At 35.0% G+C, this 21,346-nt stretch overlaps 1 protein-coding gene across 1 annotated transcript in view; it reads right to left on the bottom strand.

Annotated features, from left to right (window-relative positions):
• The window catches only part of BRIP1 (BRCA1 interacting protein C-terminal helicase 1), a 189,633-nt gene that overhangs the window by 15,916 nt on the left and 152,371 nt on the right, over nucleotides 1-21,346 (bottom strand). The window contains exons 16-17 of the mRNA XM_023516638.1: nucleotides 12,338-12,450; nucleotides 2,024-2,106 (exon numbers count right to left, since the gene is read on the bottom strand). Of these exons, the coding sequence (XP_023372406.1) occupies nucleotides 2,024-2,106; nucleotides 12,338-12,450 (196 nt within the window). The remainder of the gene's footprint in view (nucleotides 1-2,023; nucleotides 2,107-12,337; nucleotides 12,451-21,346) is intronic.

Here is a 21,346-nt window from a genome sequence, read left to right as displayed (position 1 = left end):
ACAGGCGCCAAGCCTACATAACAAGTCTTAATAAACTTGAGAAGACTGAAATCATATCAAGTATCTTTTCCAACCACAATAGAATGAAATTAGAATTCAGGAGAGTAGAAATAGCAGAAAAGAACTGGAGAATTAAAAAATATGTAAAAGTTAAACAACACTCTTGAACAACCAATGAAGTGGTCAAAGAAGAAATCACAAAGGATATAGGAAAAATGTTCATACCAATGAAAATAAAAACACAACATATCAAAAGTAGGAAATGCAGCAAAAGTAGTACTAAGAGGAGGGTTTATACTGGTAAATACCTGAATTAAAAAAGAAATATCTCAATAAGTAATCCAAGTCTACAAACTAAATACAAACAACTAATATCAGCAGAAGGAAGGAAATAATAAAGATTAGAGCAGAAATAAATAGACAATGGAAAAATAACAGAATATATCAACAAAAATAAAAGTTAGTTTTCTGAAAAGATCAACAAACTTGGTAACCTTGAATAAGACTAAGAAAAAAAGAAATGATTCAAACAAAATCAGAAAGAGGAGATATTACAATTGATGCTGCAGAAATAAAAAGGATAAGATACTACTCTAAAAATTATATGCCAATAAATTTAATAACCTTGAAGAAATGGATGAATTACTAAAAACATACAATCTACCAAAATTAAATTATAAAGAAATAGAAAATCTGAACACATTGAATCAGTAGTCAAAAATCCCCCAACAAGTAACAGTCCAATACCAGATGACTTTACCAGTGAGTTCTACCAAACATTAAAAGAAGAATCAATGCCAATCCTTCTCAATATTCTTCCTATAAACAACAGAAGTGTAAATACTTCTAAAACTTACTTTAGGAGGCCAATGTTTTCCTGACAGCAAAGTCAGAAAGAGACACTATAAGAAAACTACAGGGCTGGGCGTGGTAGCTCACTCCTGTAATCCTAGCATTCTGGGAGGCTGAGGCAGGAGGATCTCTTGAGATCAGGGGCTTGAGATCAGGAGTTTGAGACCAGTGTGAGCAAGAATGATACCCTGTCTCTCCCTAAAATAGAAAAATAAGCTGGGTGTAGTGGCAGGCACACAACTGCAGTTACTCAGGAGGTTGAGGTGGGAATATAACTTGAGCCCAAGTCTTCAGAGAAGACCTACAGATGGCCAACAGGTAGATGAAAAGGTGCTCAACATCACTAATCAGGGAAATGCAAACCAAATAAATCCACAATGAAGTGATATATCATCTCATTCCTATTAGGACTGTTAGTGTCCAAAAACAAAAACAAAACCAAATAAACAAAAAGATTTAAGATAGAAGAGAAGAGGAAAAAAAAAAAGATAAGAACAAGCATTAGGGAGGATGTAGAGAAACTGGAATGTCCAACAATGCAGTTGCTACAAAGAACGGTATGAAGGTTCCTCAAAAAACTAAAACTTCAATACCATGTGATCCACCAAATTGAAGTCAGGATCTTCAAGAAATAGTTGCATCCCATGTTCACTGCAGCATTATTCCCAACATCCAACAGGCAGAAACAACTTAAATGTCTACTGACAGATGTAATGTATAATATGGTATAATGTACACATACAATAAAATGTATTCATAAAATATTCAGCTATAGAAAAGGAAATCTTGTCAGATACAACAACATGGATGAACCTCAAGGATATTAGGCTAAGTGATATGAGCTAGTCACAGAACGATATGTACTTCATTATTCAACTTATATGAGGTACGTAAATTAGTAAAACTCACAGAAGCAGAAAGTGCAATGATGGCTGCCAGTGGATGAGGGGAGGGGAGAGATGGGGCATTAGTGTTCAATTTGTATAACATTTTAATTATACAAAATTAAAAAGTTTGACATATCTGCTGTATAATATTCTGCTATAGTTAACGATATTGTATCGTACACTTAAAAAGCTGCTAGGAAAATATATCTCATATTATGTGTTTTTAAAACAAAAAACCACAGCTTGTTACTACATTTTATTGTAAGCCGAGCTGTGAATCTTACCAGATATATAGCGATTTGGGTTACTCCTGAAGCGATCATCCACCAGAATAAGAGCTCCCCAATCATTCCTGTGTCGAATACACCTACAAAAAATAGGGGGAACATAAACTAATTAAAGCATAGAAAATAAAAGTCAGATTTTCAATGAGACAGAAATTTTAAAAATTCAATGTGTCAGTTATATATACCTTTAATCAATTTATTATGCCAAGTTATAGAAGCTACTCAATCCAATGTACCAAAATAGATGTATAAAAAAATTTTCTATTTCTGCCAACTACTGATAACTTCTAGCAAAAAAGGTTATATAAATTTTATTTTTATTTTATTTATTTATTTTGTAGAGACAGTCTCACTTTATCACCCTTGGTAGACTGCTGGGGCGTCACACAGCTCATAGCAACCTCCAACTTCTGGGCTTAGGCGATTCTCTTGCCCCAGCCTAAGTAGCTGAGACTACAGGCACCCGCCACAACACCCGGCTATTTTTTTGTTGCAGTTTGGCTGAGGCCGGGCTTGAACCCGCCACCCTCGGTATATGGGGCTGGTGCCCTACCTACTGAGCCACAGGTGTTGCCCTACATTTTATTTTGCAATCAAGATTATAGAAAGTATTTCCTAAGATCTTCTTTAGCTGCAAAGCCTACTTTTTACCTTAAGTATTATTAATAATTTCATGTTTTATGTAGATGTCCTTTTTACTAGTTTGATTAGAGTTTTTATTATGACTGAACACACAATTTTGTCAAAAATATTTTAAAATTCAATTGATATAATCATGTAGTTTTTCTTCTTTGAAGTACTAATATAGAGAATCATGCTGGTTCATTTTCAAATATTGAACCAGCTTTATATTCCTGGGTTACCCATATGTAGTCATGGTTCATTATTCTTTTTATAGATTGTTAGATTCAATTTGCTAGTATTTAAAAAATTTCTATTTTAAAACAATTATTTAGGCTGGGCACAGTGGTTCATCCTGGAGGCTGAGGCAGGTGGATTAGCTTGAGCTCAGGAGTTCAAGATCAGCCTGAGCAAAAAGCGAGATCCCAACTCTAAAAATAGCCAGGCATTGTGGTAGGTACCTATAGTCCCAGCTACTTGGGAGGCTGAGGCAAGAGGATTGCTTGAACCCAAGAGTTTGAGGTTGCTGTGAGCTATGATGCTACAGCACTCTACCAAGAGCAACAAATCATTAGACTCTAAAAAAATTTTTTTATTTAAAAAATTTAAAGTGTTCAATTTAACAGTTTTTAGTATATTTACAAGGTTGTACAACCTATAGCACTACTCATTCCAGAATATTTTCTTTGCCCTCAAAAGAAATCCTGTGCCAATTAGCAGTCTATCCAAATTATTCTAATTATTCCCCCTTAATCCTGGCAACAACTAATAAGCTTTCTGTCCCTAAAGATTTGCCTATTCTGTACATTTAAATTAACTGGAATTACACAATATGTAGCATTTTGTATCTGGCTTATTTCACTTAGTGATGTCTTCAAGATCCACTCATATTATATCATGTATCAGTACTTCATTCATAAGTTAACAAACGATTGCATTGTTTCCAGTTTTAGACTATTATGTATAACACTAGAAAATACTAGAGTATTTTCCAATTTCTCTTATGATTTCTTCTTTAACCCACTGGTCATTTAAAGAGTATGTGATTGAATTTCCAGATATTGGGTGAGTTTTCCATTTTTCCTTCTGTTACTGATTTCTAATCCCATTCTTAGTGGTCAAAAAGATACTTTTAATGATTCCAACCTTCTAAAACTTATGAAAACTTATTTTATGGCCTAACATAGGGTCTATCCTGAAGAATGTGCCATGTTACTTGGGAAGAATGTATATTCTGCTGTTGTTGAGTGAAGTGTGCTATCAGATGTCTGCTAGGTTTGTTTGGAGTTGTTGGTTTTAGTTTTGTTCAAGAATTCTACTATCTGTTGATTTCCCATGAAGAATATCTCATTGATATTCTCTAATCGGTGAGGCAAGACATCATTCCCATAATTTACTATAGTTCCTTTGTTATAGTTTCCTTAGTTCTTAAACATTTAAACTAGGTTTACGTACTAAGTAAAATGTCTAAAATGCATGGGCTTCCTCAGTTTCTATTGATTATTTTTCCCCCCAGTATAGGGACTTACTTTTTTCTTTCTTTGCTTGTGTCATAATTTTTGTTGAAAATAGTGATTTTTTTTTTTTTTTTGAGACAGAATTTTACTCTATTCTAGGCTGGAGTGCAGTAGGATGATCATAGTTCATTATAACCTCAAACTCCTAAGTTCAAGTGATCCTCTGGTCTCAGCTTAGAGTAACTAGGACTGCAGGCAGGTGTCACCATGCCCAACTAATTTTTTAAGAAAGTTATTTGTAGATATGGGGTCTTGCTATAGTGTCCAGTATAGGTCTGAACTCTTGGCCTCCAGTGATCCTCCTGCCTTGGCCTCCAAAATGCTGGGATTTATAGGTGTGAGCCACTATGTCTGGCTAAACAATATTTTGTGGCAAGTCTAGAAATCTTCTTTGGAGCTCCAGGGCATAATCAGTTAGCATGGAGTATTTAGAGAAATCAGCTTCTTTTTCCTCCTCAAGGTTTTTTGTTGTTGTGACTTTTCTGGAATAATTTTGCAAAGTCTTGTGCAGTCATTGAAGACTGCTTGGTTAGATTAGTAGTCAGCTAGTGATAAGAAAGAGATATCCTTAAATGTCTAGGACCTGTATATCTCCCATTGGTTGCCTGGAGGCTCCCAGGAATATGTCATAACTTTTAAAGCCTCCTAGGGACATCTCATTTCTCAGCTTTTTCTTTTTTTCTTAGCTAGCCTCTTAATTGCCCCAAATGTCATTCATTGTCTCAGGCAGCTATAAAGTTAGACAATTGCCTGGCTGAGTTCTGAGTCAGGTCAAATAAAGATAGCTTTGTGAGTAGGGTCTTCCAAAGGACAGGTCATATAATGGCGATTTTCTGGGAATGGACTCCAGCCCCATTTTGCCCCTTCTAGTGACTGTCAGGTTGTTGACTTTCACCGGGATTTCAGACTGCTGGTTTTTAAGACTACTGTGAATTTGGAGCGGGGTTGGAGGTTGGCAGATTGAACAAGTTAAAATGCCACAAAACTTACTGTGATGACATTCAGTCATTTTTGATAAATAAATGCTTTCTGGAAATGCTGTAGCCTTTGGTTAATATCTACAGTTTATGTAAAATTGATTCTGAACTCCTCTTGCCTATTTTCTCATTGCTTTCAGAATTTTCAGAGTTCTTTGTCAGTTTTGAGAACCTCATCCAATTTGCTAATATTTTAAGAACATCTTTAGCAATGTTCAGGAGGGATATTGGTCTGTAGATGTCTTCTCATTTCCTTTTGCTCTTGGCTCTTATGCATTTTTCACTGGGTTTCAGTGATTGGGCTCATAAAATAAATTGGGAAGAGAATATTCTATAAGTGATCCTGTAGAATAGGTGCTAATCTTTAAATGTTTGGTAATACTTGCTAGTGAACCCATCTGTGTGGAGAATTTTTTCAGAAGATAATTCAATTTCCTTCACAGAGGACTACTTATATTATCTATTTCACCTTAGGTAAATTTTGTTATTTTGTGAGTTTGAGAACTTAGTCCATTTGATCTGAGTTATCAAATGTATATGTATTAGAACTGTTCACAGTATTCTCTTATTATCCTTTTACTTTGTGGAATCTGTAGTAATATCACTTCTTTTATTCCTGATGTTAGTAATGTGGCTTCTCCTTTTTTCTTTGTCAATTTTGCTACAGGTTTATCAATTTTATTGATCTTTTTAAGAGCCTGATTTTGGTTTGATTTCCTTTTTTTGTTTGTTTTCAATTTCATTGATGATTTATACTTGTTTTATTTCCTTTTTTGTTTGCTTTACATTTATTTTGCTCTTCTTTTTTGAGTTGCTTAAGGTAGAAACTCATGAGCTCTTTCTTCTTTTCTAAGAGTTTAATGATATAAATTTTCCTCTGAGCACTGCTTTAGCTGCAGTCCTCAGGTTTTGATATACTATGTTTTCATTTTTTTTTGCAGTTTATCACCAGGGCTGGGTTTGAACCCACCACGTCCGGCATATGGGGCCGGCGCCCTAATCCTTTGAGCCACAGGTGTCGTCCCATATGTTTTCATTTTTGATCAGTTCAAAATACTTTCTAACTTTACTTAAGACTTCCTATCTATGGATTATTTAGAAGTATCCTGATTAATGCCCAAGTATTTCAATATTTGTCTGTTATTGATTTCCAGTTTAAATGTTTAATTCTATTATGATCAGGGAACAAACTTAATACATTGATTTAACAGTTAGCCAAGGACAATAGTGGTCTACATCAGGACTATTCCATGTGCATTTGAAATAAATATTTATTTTCCTATTGTGAATTGAACTATTCTGTAATGTCAATTCAATCCTAAAAGTTAGTAATATTGTTCAAATCTTCTATAAAACTAATAAAGATCATCTACTAGGTCCTAGTAGAAAAATTACTAAAATAATGTGGATTCTCTATTTCTCTCTTCAGATCTGTCAGTTTTTGCTTCACGTATTTTGAAACCTTGTTTTTAGGTGCATACACGTTTAGGATTACTATGTCTTCTTGGTGAACTGACCCTTTTATCATTATGTAATGTCCTTTTTTATCCCTACTAATTTTATTTACCCTGAATTCTACTGAGATGAATATAGTTATTCCAGCTAGTTCATTGGTATTTTGAATTGTAAGTCAAAAATTTCCCTAAAAAATTTGAAGATAAATTTCTCTATCTTTTAGCTTCAACATTGCTTTTCAGAAGTTTGCTACAATTCTGATGCCCTAATCTTTTATAGGACACCTGTCTTTTTTGTCACTGCAAAAGTTTAGGACCATTTCTTTATCCCAGGTACTTGGAAACTGCATAGTGAGATCCATTTTTATCTGAGAAATTTCTATTTTATTTTCCAAGCTCTATTCAACATTTAAAAACTATTGTTACCATGTTAATTTCTAAGACCTTTTCCTTATTTTTTTGTTCTTGTTTCATGGAGGCAATATTCTACCTCTCTGTGCATATTACTGATCCTTTATGTTTGCTTGTTTTTAAAGATTTCACTATCTATGAGTTGACAACTACATCCTCCAAAGCAAATCCAACAACCATGTCTTGTTTTTGTGCAGCCTACAGGGTCAGAATGGCATTAACATTTTTTAGGGGGTTAAGGAAAAAAGAAAGAATACCTAACAGAGACTATACATGGCTTGAAAAGCCTAAAATAGTACCTCCTTACCTGTGATTTCACTTGCTATGGTTTCAGGTACTCATGGTCAACCTTGGCCCAAATATATTAAATGGAAAACTCCAGAAATAAACCATTCATAAGTTTTAAACTGCATGCTATTCTGAGTAGTGTGATAAGTCTCATGCTGTCACACTCAGGATGTTAATTAGTTCTATTCTCCAGCATATGCATACTGTATACACCTTCTTCCCTTTAGTCACATAAGAGCTATCCCAGATATCAGATGGAAACAACATAGTATATATAAGGTTCAGCACTATCCATGGTTTTAGGCACCCATTGGGGTTCTTGCAATGTATACACTATAGATAAGGGGGTACCACTGAACTGTACATTTCTTTACAGACAAAGTTGGTCAATCCTTGTTCTATTTTATGGTACTGTTTCTGTTTTTCTTTTTTTTTTTTGAGACGGAGCCTCAAGCTATCCCCCTGGGTAGAGTGCCATGGCATCACGCTCGCAGCAACCTCCAACTCCTGGGCTCAAGCAAGTCTCCTGCCTCAGCCTCCCAAGTAGCTGGGACCACAGGTGCCCGCCACAACGCCTGGCCTTTTTTTGGTTGCAGCCATCATTGTTGTTCGGTGGGCCCGAGCTGGGGATTCAAACCCGCCACCTTAGGTGTATGTGGCTGGCGCCTTAGCCGCTTGAGCCACAGGCGCCGAGCCTCTGTTTTTCTATCATTGGAATTGATTTGCTATTGTTTTGATTTATTTTTCATATTAGAGGTTTCTTTTGAATATCTGGTGAAGACTCTTCACTTAATTAAGAGAAAATTAAGTGACTGGCAGCTCTGTAATATGGGTGAGGCTCAGAGGCTGGGGGGTTTTGCTGTAGGGTAACTTGGTAGGAATAAGACCAATTTGCAGACATTTATGACTTTACTTTAATTGATACTTTAGAGTGGGCCAAATCCTGGGCTTTTCCATGCATGAATGTGGAGGTTCTTATTTATTTTCATCACTGTAGATTTATTTATTTATTGAACTAGTTTCTTAAATTATTTATTTTTTTAGAGACAGAGTCTCACTTTGTTGCCCTTGGTAAGTGCTGTGGTATCACAGCTTACAGCAACCTCTGACTCTTGGGCTTAGGTGATTCTCTTGCCTCAGCCTCCTGGGTAGCTAGGACTATAGGTGCCTGCCACAATGCCTGGCTATTTTTTTTTTTTTTGCTGCAGTTTGGCTGGGGCCAGGTTCGAACCCGCCACCCTTGGTATATGGGGCTGGTGCCCTACTCACTGAGCCACAGACACCTGTTAAATTTTTTAGAGATAGGGTCTCTTTCTATTGCCCCAAGTGATACTCCTGGCTCAGCCTCTCTAGTAGCTAGAACTAAATTACAGGCATGATAATAAATGACTAAAAAATCTGTTGTAGAGGTGAGATCTCACGGTGTTGCCCCGGTTGGTCTCAAATGGCTCTCCTGCATTGGCCTACCAAAGTGTTGAGATTACAGGCATGAGCTATTATGCATGGCCATTGCTACAGACTTAAATTTGTTCTTTCCCTTGACTCCTAAGTCACGTAGTCATTCAATCTTCTAGCATTCAAACTTTGTTGACATCTCTTTTCTGCCATTGTTTCCTCTCATTCTGTAACTTTGTAGGTTTGACATTTTTATTCTTTTACTATCATGGGATTGAGGAGGTGGAAAGTAACATAAATGTTTAATTTTTCCACAGAGACTTAATAAATCTAAACTTTATAGGGCAATCTTTTTTGATATTAAAGTAAGCTGTAAGTTCCAAGGCAACAGACCAAAACATTGGGCAGGATAGGAAGAAGATAAATATTGTCAATACTATGGAAGAATGCTGAAAACGAAAGGAAAGTCAGAATGCCTATTTTGGTTCTGGTTTGATTCATGTTTAAAGTGTTCTATGGTAGAAAGGTATTGAAGTTAACAAAACGTTCAGAGAAAAAGATTTCACCTTTTCTTCTTCCCACTGTTTTCATACTGCCTTGCTCAAATGAATTACGCCCACTTGAAACAAAAAATTTTAAGTAAAGCAGACTAGTAAGGAAACTCAATGCAGTTGTAACCCGGTTGCAAAACCATATGGTATGCTTCCAAAGGCTATTATTATATTTCATGGACTTTACTACTTAAATACTCTTAACAGTCCGATCTGAGCTGCAAAAAAAAAATTAAAAATTACATCGGTTTCTGCTTACTTTAGGTCTTCTAAATGTATCCCTTATAAAAAGAGTGCCTCAGAGTATAAGCAATCTTCTCTGTCAATCAATATAATGAATTTTATTAAATTATACAAAACATTCACTTGATCTTTTTAAAAAGTTTTAAAATTTTTATTGATTGATTTTCAAAGGATAAGTTCCTCTGTAACAAACTGCTACTTCTTAATGATATTGTTTTGCTGAAAAATCAGTAAAATGATAACAGGGGTCTCCATTTAAAAAAATTAATATATTACTAAAAGTACAGTATTATATGTCATTACTATAAACACAGAATTTTAATGATATTCTACAAAAACATGTTTTGAAGTTCTAAAAGCTCTCTGGGCAATGTGGTATAATGGGAAAAAGCATTGAACTATGCATTTTTCACTAATTCAACAAGCATTTGTTAAAAATCTATGTTCCATTGGGAGGCTGAGGCAAGAGAATCACCTAAGCCATAGAGCTGGAGGTTGCTGTGAGCTGTGATGCCACGGCATTCTACCAAGGGTGATAAAGTAAGACTCTGTCTCTAAAAAACAAAACAAAAACAAAAACAAAAAAAAGAACTATGTTCCAAACTGACACATGGTTGATGAAAATGCAAAAATGTATAACACATGTTTAGGGAACAAAATAGATATATAAATAGGCTATTATGATACAATCATATACATACTACAATGTAGATAACATACAAATGCTATGAGTTTACTAAGGTTTAAATAATTCTAGTTGTAGAAATTGTACAAATTTTTATAAAGGACATAACTTTCAACTAGGATTTTATTGATAAATTTGTCAAGTGAATTTCAGGGTAACTTATTGCTAAGGCAGAGAGTAATGAAAGAATACAAAATATTTAATAGTGAGATGTTTATGTTTAATAGTGAAAGATTTAGTGGGCAAAGGGAGGGAATAAGGATGAAAAGCAGGTCTTAAAGTTTTGCAAGTAGGTGGGACCAAGATGTAAAAGGCCATTCAAAAAGCTAGCCAGGTGCTGGCTAGGAGCAATGGGCTATTCTGTATAGCCTCGGTGTGCAGTAGGCTACAACAGCGAGGTTTGTGTAAGTACACTCCATGATGTTCTACAATGATAAAATCGCCTAACAACCCATTTCTCAGGACATAGCCACATGACTAATAAAATGATGAGTTAAAAATGAATGAAACAAAATACAAATCTTAATGGGTAAGAAATCTTTGAAAATGGAGTACTATTAGGATCAAATGTTGTTTAGTTGGTGTTAATTCTTTAGTACTATGACCATGGCTTGTTTTAACCCTTCTTGAATTGCTAAATGCTTTATTGCAAATTTCTACTTCTCAAAACAGTAACTATTCTTTTTTCTTTCTTTAATTAATCAATATCCTTCGATTTCAATGCTACCTGTCAACATTATCACCAAACATAGAAGACAGAGGAAAATACAGAGTGCAATCACATTGTTATCTAAACCTGAGAAATGACATTAAAACAAAATTTTTTTTTGCTAGATGCCTTCTTTACATGGAAGTTGAATAAAAAATTACGCAACTATAAGATCTCACTTGGTACTGTAAGATATTTTGTTTGTATTTGATGAAAGTAAAAGATATATGGATTCTATATACATACATTCAATTATTGAAAGTAAACTCTGTAAATAGAATACCTCCGCCTCATGACTAATTTATCAACTTTATTCCCTGACATATTGGGGGAGGAATATGTCTATCAATCATCATCTTAAATTTGATGTTCACGAGATATAGCTTTTTAATTTGGTGGTAAGATTATTTAGCACCTTTATGTGCCATTCATTATTTGACCAATCACAAAATTTCTTTAAATGTTAGCAGATTATGAGTTTTATTTCGAGTTTCATTTATTCAGTTTACTTTTTTCAACTTCCACATATGACGTATATCTTTGAAAATATTATCAGTTCTGCTGGCATTCTTTCTTTTCTTTCTTTGGGAAGCAACACCATTCTCTTGCTCTTTTTATCTCCCTGCCCTCATCTTCCCTTTTCTCACTCCCTGCTCTCTTCTCTCTCTCTTTCTTACCTCACCCCTCTTCCCTTTCTCTAATACAAAGTAAACTTACACTTTTATATCTTAACGTTGGCCAATTTCTTGTCTTGTCCTGCACACAGCACCAACTGAGAGCATTTTCCAAATCTATCATTTGGTGGCCCTTAAGGGACTTCAGAAAAATCACTTCTCTATCTCTAATAAGTTAAATGATCAAAAATGTCCTAATCATAATGCATCCTGCTACATTTTTCAGATGATGTTTCCTTTCCTTTTCTTTTTTTTTTTTTTTTTTGTCGAGACAGAGTTCTACCCTTTGCCCTGAGCAGAGTGCAATGGCATTGTAGCTCACTGCAACCTCAAACTCTGGCTTGTAGGCATCCTGCTGCCTCAGCCTCCGAAGTCGCTGGGATTACAGGCGCTCGCTGCAGTGCCCGACTGGATTTTTCCATTAGTTGGGGTCTCACTCTCCCTCAGACAAGCCTCAAACTCCTGAGCTCAAGCAATCCTCCCGCCTCAGCCTCCCAAAGTGCTAGGATTACAGGCGTGAGCCACCGTGCCCAGCTGATGTTTCCTTTTCATCTCCTCTACTCCCCCACCATCTGTTCTCCACCACTAACCTGGCTACACTAATTTCTTACCTATATACCAACTCCTCCTCTAAAAAACAAAGAAAGAAAAAAGAAAACGTATCAGTTCCTAAAACTCCATTTAAATAAAATTTTACCAAATTTATTATAAAGTAGTAAGACTAGCTCTACATATAGCCCTGGTCACAGATAATATTACAGTAACATTAAATTTCACTCCACTTACCTACCTAGGGCCTGATTTAAGGCCCTATATGCTTGAATTTCATACCACTGACGGCCAGATAAAACACCTCTCAATTTTGAATGATGATCATTGTATTTTCGCTTTAATTCAACCTAATGGTTTTAAAATATATTAAAAAAGAATAATTAAAGCTTATTTTACATATCATATTAACTTCTAACGGTTTGAATCTATTTTGTTTTTCAGCATTTTTCTCCATTTCATTTAAAATAGTTTTATTTATCCTTATGTTCCTTAAATTCTCTCATGCATATAATAGTTGTGTGATGCCAAACAATGTTATGGAGATAAATAAATTAAAATAAATTTATTTATAAAATAGATTCCACACATTTTCAATGTATAAGTAGATGAGTTTTAACAAATGAAGAATCATAGAACCACCACCACAATCATGTCAATTTCCTTTCTTTACTACAGACCCTAGTAACCATTTATTTGCTTTCTGTTTTACCCTTAACACAAGGTCAAACAATTAAGTCTACAAACTCATCCTAGAAAAAGTGCTATATACCTCATTGCTAAAAATCACTAGTCACCAGATAACCAAGGTGAGTACTTTTTCTAGGATGAGTTTGTGAACTTAATTGTCAGACCTCATAAATCCAGTGGTAACAATAACTACATTAAATGTAAATGGTCTAAACATCCCAATTGAAAAGTAGATTACCAGACTTGATAAAAGAATGAACTCATATGAATTTCAACATGGATGAATTCAAAAAACATGCTTAATGAAAAAAAGACAAAAACAATTACATACTGTAAGATAACATTTACATAAAATTCTGTGAGGTCTGACAATTAAGTTTGCAAATTCACCCTAGAAAAAGTGTTATATAACTCATTGCTGAATATCACTATGGTCACCTTCAAAGTACTCCCCATGGGATGCTGTGCACCAACATCAGCATCTAGTCCATCCTTCAAGGCAATTTTGGAACTTTTTTTCTGAAACGGCCATCAGAGCTATCACTATTAACTATGATGTCCTGAATATCATCAAAATGTCTTCCTTTCAATATTTCTTTCATCTTTGAGTACAGAAAAAAGTTGTTGGGGACCAACTCAGGTGAGTAAGGAGTAGGGAGAGTGTTCCAATATAGTTATTTGCTTAGTAGCCAAAAACTTCTGCACAGACAACTTCTGCTGTGTAAGTTGGTACAAGTTCAGGTTGTTTTGTTTTGAGGCAGAGTCTCACTTTATCGCCCTTGGTTGAGTGTCATGGAGTCACAGCTCATAGCAACCTCCAATTCCCAAGGCTTAGGTGATTCTCTTGCCTCAGCCTACCTAGCAGCTAGGACTGCAGGCACTCTCCACAAAGCCCAGCTATTTTTTTATTGCAGTTTGGCCAGGGCTGGGTTCAAAGCCACCACCCTCGGTAGGGGCCGGTGCCCTACTCATTGAGCCATAGGTGCCACCCAGTTCAGGTTGTTTTTGTTTAACTTTTTCACATAGACTTTTTGGCACTTCTAAATTGTTAACTTTCAAAAAAGGTTAGCAACATCATTTTGACTCAGGATTTGGACTTTTTTGGTCATGGAGAATTGGCTGGCTTCCTTTGGGCACTTTGATACTTTATTTCTGGGTCATATTGGTACACTCATGTTTCATCACCAGTAATAACATGACCAAAAACATTGTCTTGCCTCTCCAAAAAGGTCTTTGCAAACTTCAACTTTCCGTAGAGCTCCTTCGAGGCTATTTTTGCACACACCTTTCTCATGCTAAGATTTTTTAGGTAAGATTTTCCTGTGTGTCCACTGATGTTTACTTGGTTTGCTATGCTTCTCAGACACAGCCAATGATTTTGACGCACAATTTGATTAATTTTCGCAATGTTATCATCAGTTCTACTCATTATTGGTTGCCCTGATCTCTCTTCAACAATGACACTTTCTTTCCCTTCAGAAAAATGTTTAATTCATTTGTACACTTCCGTTTTCTTCATGACATCATCTCCATAAATTTGGACCAAAGCATCCCTGATTTCACTTCTACATTACCCAAATTTAACAAGAAAGTTAATGTTTGTTTGTTGCTCTAATTCAAGTTCTGACTTTCTTGTGATGGCACACAAAAATATGCGAAAACAATAATGAACACAACTCAGCAAGATTTCTCCACATGTTGAGATGAACACAGCTGTGAGATACTAACATGCCAAAGTTATGAATCCTTATTGAGTTGTCTGTACAGTGCTGTCAACATAAGCACATAGTAGCAAGTTTGTGAACTTAATTGTTCTACCTCTAAATGCTAAAATCTCCCCCTAATGGGAAATTATAATATTATTTACATAACATGGGTTGCGTGACAGCACATGATGGTGGTAATGCATGTATGTCTCACTGTGAACAAGCAAAGATACAACATAAAAACTTTGTATTACTTGCTGGGAAGAGATTGAAGGCAATACCACAGGGAGGGGAAATACTGATTTTGCATGCAAGAATGCTTCTGTGGAAGAAATTCCTATGCCAGCCACGAGCAAGTATCCTACTAAGTAACTTCTAATAACTTGTCAAGCTGGTCTTGTGTGAGTCATTCTTTGGTCTGCCAGTTCCCTCTCAGTATGGAGGGTGGTTTTTCTATACTGTCCTCAGATTTTCACAAAACACTAAGGTTTACAATATACATCTTTAACTTACAACAGTCTACCTTAAAATAATAAACCACTTCACACATGGTGTAAAAACTATACTACATATACTTCTGCTTCCCTTTATTTTCTTTTGTGCTACTGTTATAATATATCGTAGCTTTACCTATGCTATAAGCCCATAAAACATTCTGATTATTTAAGCAACATAATAAATTATTTTTAACTAAGCTTTTAAAAGTAAGTTTAGATTTGTAGAAAAGTTGCAAAGATAATACAGAAATTCCTTACATCCTTTATTCAATTTACCCTGTTAATATACTACTTTGGCACATATGTCAAACAAATAAATTAATAGATTAATTAATAATCTATGCACTTTATTCAGTTTTTCACGTTCTCCAGATAATTATCCCTTAATAATATAGTATTTAACTACAGATTTAGCATTTCTAGCACTTTTCATCCCTGTGTAGAAATTGCCATCTATATCATTTTTCTTCTACCTAGAGAACTTCCTTTAATATTAGTTAGTGTGTAAATTTGTTGGCAAGGAATTCCTTCAACTCTTGTTTTTCTGAAAAGCCTTTACTTCATCTTCATTTCTGAGAGATTTTCTCACTGAATTAAGACTCTAACTTGACTTTTTTTTTCTTTCAGTACTTTAAAGATGTCTCTTCATCATTTCCTCATTTGCATATAGTTCTGAAGAAAAGCCTACTATTATCTTACTTCTATTAATAATGTCTCATTTTTCTTTGGTAACTTTGGTTTGGCTTACAAAGTGCTGTGTGTATTCTGCTTGAGCTTTATTTATTTATTTTTGTTTGAGACAGAATGTTACTATGTCACCCTCGGTAGAGTTCTGTGATATCATAGCTCACAGCAAACTCAAACCACTGGGCTTAAGCGACTCCCTTGCCTCAGCCTCCCAAGTAGCTGGGACTACATGAGCCTACCACAACACCTGGCTATTTTTTTGTTGCAGTTGTCATTATTGTTTAGCAGGTCCAGGCCAGGTTCAAACTCGCCGACCTTGGTGTATGTGGCCAGCACCCTAACCACTGAACTCCGGGCAACGAGCCTGCTTGAGCTTTATTAAGTTTCTTTGACCTGTGGGTTTATAGTTTCCATCAAATTTAGAAAATTTTCAGCCATTATTTCTTTAAGCACGTATTTTTTCTACTTCCACACATGTTCTTCTCCTTCTTGGACTCCAGTTATAACTTCATTAAACCAAATTACATTATTCTGTATGTTACTGATGTTCTCTTGACTTTTACCAATCTTTTTTTAAATCACTCTGCACTTTATTTTGGACTTTTTTATTTCTGTGTCTTAAAACTCTCTGGTCTTTCCTTCTGTCTAACCCATCTATTAAATCTTTTTCTCGTATTTTTTTTATATCTAAAATTTCATCTAAACTTTTTTAAAAATTGTCTTATTTCTCTTCCTAGCATGCTCATGTCTTCTTCTATCTCCTTTGAACATACAAAACACAAAACATAAGCTACTATGACATCCTTGCCTTCCAGCTCTAACTTCTGTCATTTCTGGTTTTGTTTCTGTTGATTAGTTTTCCTTTGTATTAAAGGTTATACTCTCTTTTTGGCATGGCTGCTAATTTTTGGTTAGATACTAAACATTATAATGTTACCTTAATAGTTACTGGACTTTGTTGTATAACTTAAATAATTATTTATTTTGTTCTGGAATGCAGTTAGGTTACTTGGAACCAGTTAATTCTTTGTTATTGTTGTCGAAACTGGTCTCATCATGTTGTCTAGGCTGGTCTTGAACTCCTGGCCTCAAGTGATCACAGGTGTGAACCATCACACCTGAAAAGAGGTTGATTCTTTTGAGGCTTACTTTTAAGCTTTGTTAGGGCAGGTCTAGAGCAGCCTATAGTCTAAGGCTAATTTATCCCCAGTAAAAGGTAAAACTCTGATGACTGTATCCAATGCCCCATGTATCATGAGGTCTTTTCTACTCCAGCCAATAAAAACTCAAACTATTCCCAGAACTTTGTGAGCTCAACAAATTGTTCTGCTTACCCCTTTTCCTGGCCATAAGTAGTTTCCTTTCACGTATATAGATAGAACCAATCAATACTTGATCAAAGACTCAAGCAGACTCCTTTGCAGATATCTGAAGCTTTCTCTTTGGGCAGCTCCATCCTCTCTGATATTCTGCTTTTCAAATTTTAGCTGCCATGGTCTCCCTAAAGTCTGTCTCCTCAACTCAGTGAGACCACGGAGCTCTGTTTTATTCTCCCTATACAATGGCCTGTAACTCCCTATAACTAACTGCCTTCAGGCAATAATTTAGTACAATTGTGGGATTTCTTTCCTTTTAGGAATATGAGTCCTATTCTGCCTACTATCCAATGTCTATAAAACACTGTTTCATAATAACATCCACTTTTCTACCTCTTTTAGGCAGGATAAATTTGGTCTCTGTTACTGTCTTGTTTGTGAATTTTATTTTTTAAAAATGTTTTATTATGGAAAAATTTGCATATACAAAAGGAAAATGAATCGTGTAATGTATTTCCATCATATAATATTGTCACTATTTTGTCTGTTTTGTTTAATATATATCCTTGCCTGTATTTTATCGTGTGTGTGTGTATGTGTGTGTGTGTGTATGTGTGAGTAAAGCAAGCTCTGTAGGGTGAATTATAACTTTGTGCCATTCAGATCTTTCTCGGCTATAAATTAGAGACATTTTGGGTTAGAAAGAATCTTATTAAATGCCTGAATAATTCCTTCTAAAATGGAATCCAAGCTCAAGTCCATATTTTACAGGGCTAAAAAATAAGCTTCCAGGGCTAGTGAAAGACTTATTTGGTCTGTGCTCATATACATATTTCTGAGGATAAAGTTCATAGCTTTAACCATATTCTCAAAAAGATCCTGAGAATTACTAATTAAGAATGACTGCTTTACAACATCCTCAGCCAGAAGCTCTTTTCTGTAAACTGAACAGTAGGTAACTTTTAATGAACTAAAAGAAACAATTTCAAAGTTAATTTTTTTGAAAACTGTATGTTAATGATCTTTCTAGTTAGGTATTAAAATATATGTATAATTATTAAAATGATGTGATACTAATATAGGATACAGAATAGAGTCTGGAAGGAGACCATTGCTTGTTTGGCACATAATAAAAGTGAAATTTCAAGTCCGTGAGGAAAAGATAAACTATTAAACAAATGGTATCAGGAATAACTTTTGAAAAAATAAGTATCCACTTGAAAAAAGTTGACTCCCTATCTAATACAGAGATTCAACAAATTCAAGATTTTTTTAAAACCTATAAATGTTTAAAAAAAAAAAACATAGGAAACTATTTTATAATACTAAAGTGGGGAAGATCATCCCATGCAAGACTATAATGCAAAGGCTACAGAGGAAAAGATTTCACAGATATCTACCTGAAATGCAAACATTTCTAAGGTAAAAAAAAAATCTATAAACAAATATATACAAAGTGAGAATATATTTCTAACATATATTAAAGTATTAATAGTGTTTATGTACTATGTACAGTTTCTACATATAAAAGACCAAAAGCCCTAAAGAAAAAATGAAATAGTATATGAAACTGTTATTAATAACAGAAATACAAATAACTTATCAACACATAAAAAGATATCTTACTAGTAACTAGGAATACTAAAATAAAATTTTACTTTTCTTTTCGTTTTTTTTTTGGCTGGGGTCGGGTTTGAACCTGCCACCTCCGGTATATGGGGCCAGCGCCCTACTCCTTGAGCTACAGGTGCTACCCTTAAGGGGATGGTACTTTTCATCATAAGAATGGCAAACATTTAAAAGAAGGATGAGATTGTTTCCATACCAATTAAGATGGAGTAACCATTAATAAGTTTCCTACCATACACAATCACAAAATTGGATAAAGGCTATGAAACTGTTTCCAGCAGCAAAGGGCAAAGGACAGAAAGTAATTCTAAGCATCCCCTGGATTCAATTTTTCAGCTGCAGTGCAGTGAGCTGAAATACAGAACACAGTGATTTTGCAGGGCTTATTCAGAAAGTGTATGAAAGTTTAGGGGTCTGAAGTTGTTGGAATCAGTGGGACGGGGCAGAGAGGAGAGAACAATATGGGGGCACAGCACTGCAGTCTATGTGCAGGTCTTTAGCAAATTCCTGCTTGAAAGTTTGGCTGCATGTATGTAGGGCTTACCTGAGAACACCTAATACAAAAGAGAATAGACTAGAGATAATACACGTCAAGGAATGCTTAAAGATATTGGAATTCTGGTCGCCCATACTAAGATTATGTTGTTAATACCCTTAGCACCTTAGGCAGCCATCAGAAATGCCATGTTAGGAATAAGGACCACAATTCAGAGTAATACCTATATTAAACCACCCCAACAAAGACTTAACCAAACCCTGGCAAGCTGCACAGAAAAGACAGAATTTAAAGATTAAGGAGCTAGAGCTTTTTTAGAATCTCCCCCCAAGTCATCAACTTACAACACACAAGTTCAATATGATAAAAACCAGAAATCAGTATTCTTTCAAAGAAGATAACAGAATCCAGAATCTCTATAATGTACTATCCACACTGTCTAGTATATGAATAATAAAAATTACCAAAACAATGTGAACCATTGTAAGGAGGAAAAAATGGTACTGAGTAAAAAACAAATGAGAGGGGATCCAGCTGTCAGAATAGTAAAGACTTTAAAGAACTTGTTATAAATATATTTAAATAATATCAAAACACACAGCTTAGTGAATGAACTTAGGAAATCACAGCAGAGAAAACTGTAAAAAAAGATTTAAAGGATATGCTACAACTTAAAACTACAGTATCTGGAATAGAAATTCACTAAATGGGTTTAGCAGCAGGTTGAAAAAGGCAGAAAAATTTGTAAATCTTAATAGAAATCAATAGAAGCAATGAAACAAACCAATAAGGGAAAAATAACTTTATACATAGCAAAGAGATTAATGTAAAAGAATCAAAGCATATAAAAAGCATTCAGTGATCTAAACAAATTTAAAATTCAGACCTAAGTCTTGGCGCCTCTAACTCAGTAGTTAGGGCACCAGCCACGTATACCGAGGCTGGTGGGTTTCAAACCCGGCCTGGGCCAGCTAAATAATGACAACTATAACAAAAACATAGCCATGCATTGTGGCAGGTACCTGTAGTCCCAGCTACATGGGAGGCTGAGGCAAGAGAATCACTTAAGCCCAAGAGTTTGAGGTTGCTGTGAGCTGTGATACCACAGCGCTTTACTGAGGGTGACATAGTGAGATTCTGTCTCAAAAGAAAAAAAAAAAAGAAAGAAAAATAAAATAAAGTAAAATAAAATAAAATTCAGACTTGAAACAGTACTGATACATTTGATTTAATATGTAATGCCTCAAAGTCTTCATTACTAAAGCATATTACTGATTATTTTAATGAATAAACCTACATTTATTTTCTATCTATTTACAAAGAGGCACAGTGTTAAATTAAACTTCTACTTATTTAATTTATAAAAGAAATAATATATATTTAGTTGTTTTAGTCTGTTTTAGGTTGCTATAAGAGAATACCACAGATTAGGTAATTTATAATGAACAGAAATGTATTTGGGTCAAATTATGACCTAAGAAGTCCATCAGCATGGATGGCACCAGCATCTGGTAAAGGCCTTCAAGCTGCATCATCATCCCACTATGGAAAATGAGAGGACAAGAGCAAAAGTGGGTGAAACCCACTCCTGGGACAATGGTATTAATCCATTTATGAGGGCAGAGCCCTCACGGCCTAATCCCCTCCTCAGTGGTCCCACTTCTTAATATTGTCACAATGGAAATCAAATTTTAACATCAGTTTTGAAAGGGATATTCAAACCATATCACTAGCCATTAAATGAGATATTATAATCTATACTATCCTTGGATTTTTGGAATTCCTACTAAAAGCAGTATCACAACAAAAGGTACTACATACCTTACCTAACCCTCATCAGGTCTTCACAAAGATCTTTAAAACTATATTACCCCACAAGTAAACTACATTTATACAAGGTCAGAATACATGATAAACACAATTCAGAATATATATTATATTTGTATTGAGAAATTAAGGAGCTTTTTCTTGTAAAAGGCTCTCCGTTTAAAAGTAAAATGCAAGTTCTGAGTGAAAGGAAATAATGTGCAGTAGAACCTCTGAAGTTGACCACCCAAGAGACCATAACAAACTGGTCAACATACAAACTATGTCTACTATACCTAGATGTACATGTGGTACATGCACAGTGTATGAAAATTAGGTCACCTCAAGGAGGCTTCAACTGCGGAGGTTCTCTTGTATTATGATCTTAAACTTTTTACACTAAATGAAAAAAGCTTAAG

The sequence above is a fragment of the Otolemur garnettii genome, unplaced genomic scaffold (assembly GCF_000181295.1).
Source record: "Otolemur garnettii isolate 467f Iridium unplaced genomic scaffold, OtoGar3 scaffold00094, whole genome shotgun sequence".
In the NCBI taxonomy this organism is placed as follows: domain Eukaryota; kingdom Metazoa; phylum Chordata; class Mammalia; order Primates; family Galagidae; genus Otolemur; species Otolemur garnettii.
Note: the sequence above shows the minus strand (reverse complement) of the source record. Positions and strands in the feature narration are given on the sequence as shown.